This window comes from Pteropus vampyrus, unplaced genomic scaffold, assembly GCF_000151845.1.
Source record: "Pteropus vampyrus isolate Shadow unplaced genomic scaffold, Pvam_2.0 Scaffold399, whole genome shotgun sequence".
Classification (NCBI taxonomy): Eukaryota; Metazoa; Chordata; class Mammalia; order Chiroptera; family Pteropodidae; genus Pteropus; species Pteropus vampyrus.
Window position 1 is genome coordinate 454,472 of NW_011889180.1, and position 2,372 is coordinate 456,843.

Here is a 2,372-nt window from a genome sequence, read left to right on the forward strand (position 1 = left end):
AAACTATAATACTGATTGCCTCTTGTGGGAATAATCTTGTTCTTTATATATTTTTCTCTTTCTAAATTTTCTAAAATGAGAATCGAAAAATAAAAAGATAAAATACTCATATATCAGTGAAAGTTAGCAAAATATGTCTATGTCCAAGATTCTTCTAGTATCTCCCAGTAAGAAAGCTCCAACCTTGGGAGGCCCCCACTAACTTATTTCCCAAATTTTCTTTTTTCAAGGAGTTGCCAAAAAGGTTCCAGCTGCTGCATTGGCCGGGAATCGAACCCGGGCCTCCCGCGTGGCAGGCGAGAATTCTACCACTGAACCACCAATGCTCCAGCTGAGTGCTGTTCTGCCTCCAGCTGTTTTGCTGCTCAGGCTCACAGTGGTGATGGCACAACCGTAACCAGACACCGAAACAATCCAGCATGCCAAACCCATGGGAGGAGACCCGTGGGGCATATGTGCCTGACACTCTGCTCAGATGTTCAAAAGAAAAGCCTAAGACGGCAATGGGAGAAAATGCTTTAGAAATTCTCCCAGCTCCTGGGGTAAAGTTCCAGACCTTAGCCTGTTAGTCTTGAAGATCTGAGTAGGTTCTGTATCAATGCACTCTCTGACTTAACTGCAAAGGAGCACATCACCCCAATATTGGTCAGTGATGTCTCAATGAGGACAGAGATGCAAAAGATAAAAACAGAAAGAGTCAGAGATGTAGGTAACATTTAGAGAGTCAAACTCCAATCAGCATAAAAGTGGTTTTCTTCCCGTTACAGATAAATGAGACAATAAGGAGTCTGAAAGGAGAGTAGAGCCATTTCATAATCTAAAGACACTTGATTTTGACAGCAGGATTCCCAAGGACTAATAAACTGCCACTGGAGCTTTCTTAATCCTCCCTTCCTGAGAATGGCTGGGCATAGTAAAGCCAGCCAGCTTCTGGGTGGCTGGATGTCTATGGCCAAGATTCAAGTGAATTCTGGAACCTATAATCTTGCTGTGCTCCAAAGCTTCCTATACTGAAAACAACCATTTCTTGTAAGTTAGGTCAGAAAAAGATTAAGAAAAGGAATAGCGGGTGTAATAGCAGTCTCTGAGGCAGTAAGCGGTAAGAGCATGGGTTCTGGAGACAGACTGCCAGGCTTCAAATCCCAACCCCGCCACTGAGTGGTTGCCAGATCCTGGTCTGGTGTGCCACCTATTTCCTGTGCTCTTCTATAGGATAATAACAGTCCCTTACTGGGTCGTCATCAGAACTACATTAGTTAACCTGTGGAAAGTAGTCCTTCTGGTTAGTGATCCCAAGTCAGCTATGACCTCTGGTTCCCTGGCGCCCTCCCCGAGACATGAAAGACAGGAGGCAGAGCCTACTCACCACTGCCTGTCCCCTCCTGCTTTGCTAGCGAGTCATCGGGGTTGGGGTCCGCATGTCTCTGCACCACTGGCTTCGGCTCGTCAGGTTCATCATCCTCGGGGGTGACGAGCTTCATCAGGCTCTGGTTGCACACGTTGGCCACCTCCTTGATGCCTGAGTCCACTGATGTAAGGAGCAGTCCCACCCACGGGTCTTCCCTAAAACCAAGGCCACTGGCATTGGTCAGGGGCTCAGTCCTTCACAAAAGTACGTTAGCGGGCAGACAGGTAGTCTGAACCGAGTCCCCGTCCGCCTGCCACACTGCTGTCCCCTCAAGACGCTCCTGCGCCCTCTTGTAGGGCTCCTTCCTGGTGGACCTCCCACCGACAGAATTTCCCCCACCCAAGGTGGGGCAGTGTGAGCTCAGGAGGTTGGAACTGTGGGACCTGGGAGAGCCACACCAGAATTTTAAGTAACAAGATAAGGTTTGAGGACAGTGGCATTAGCTCTGTGTCCCTGTCACTACCCTGGCTCTCACAGTCTGTGTTCAGCTCCACCTCCAGGGCCTATCTGGAGGTGTGATGGATCCTAAAGGCACCCCATCGCCCACTCCAGGGGCCCATGACTTCTCAGGCCCCTTTGAGGCTGTTCTTGTTTTTCTCCCGAGGGAAGGATACTTTTCTTGCGGTCGTCGTAGGCCAGACAGGGCAAGACGGCGGTGAGGATCCCGGAAGAGTAGGGCAGCATCACCCGGCCAGCCAGCTGGATGAACTCGCGCATCCAGCACATGGCTGTCAGTTGGATCAGGTCGTCTGGAAGGAAAAGTGGTGGCTTCTAGGAGGGTCGGCATGAGCAGCTGCAGTGTTTCCACCCTCAGGATGGGTCTGGGGGCACCCGAGGGCTTGCGTCGCTTCTCGCCTCATCAATGCTCTCTCGCCCTTGCTATTTGTCTCCCAAAGGTACATACAGTGTCAGGCTGGAGCAGAACAACAGTCTGTGGCAGACTGTAAGAGCAGCCACGATTCCT

General features: G+C 50.3%; 1 protein-coding gene and 1 non-coding gene across 4 annotated transcripts in view; both read right to left on the reverse strand.

The window, feature by feature from the left end:
- The window catches only part of VAC14 (Vac14, PIKFYVE complex component), a 115,897-nt gene that overhangs the window by 89,990 nt on the left and 23,535 nt on the right, over nucleotides 1–2,372 (reverse strand). For all 3 annotated transcript variants that reach the window (XM_023523639.1, XM_011380650.2, XM_011380651.2), the window contains exons 8-9: nucleotides 2,023–2,157; nucleotides 1,367–1,519 (exon numbers count right to left, since the gene is read on the reverse strand). In XM_023523639.1, the coding sequence (XP_023379407.1) occupies nucleotides 1,367–1,519; nucleotides 2,023–2,157 (288 nt within the window). The remainder of the gene's footprint in view (nucleotides 1–1,366; nucleotides 1,520–2,022; nucleotides 2,158–2,372) is intronic.
- Nucleotides 256–326, reverse strand: TRNAG-GCC. The gene has a single exon. It is a non-coding gene; the product is annotated as a tRNA-Gly (tRNA).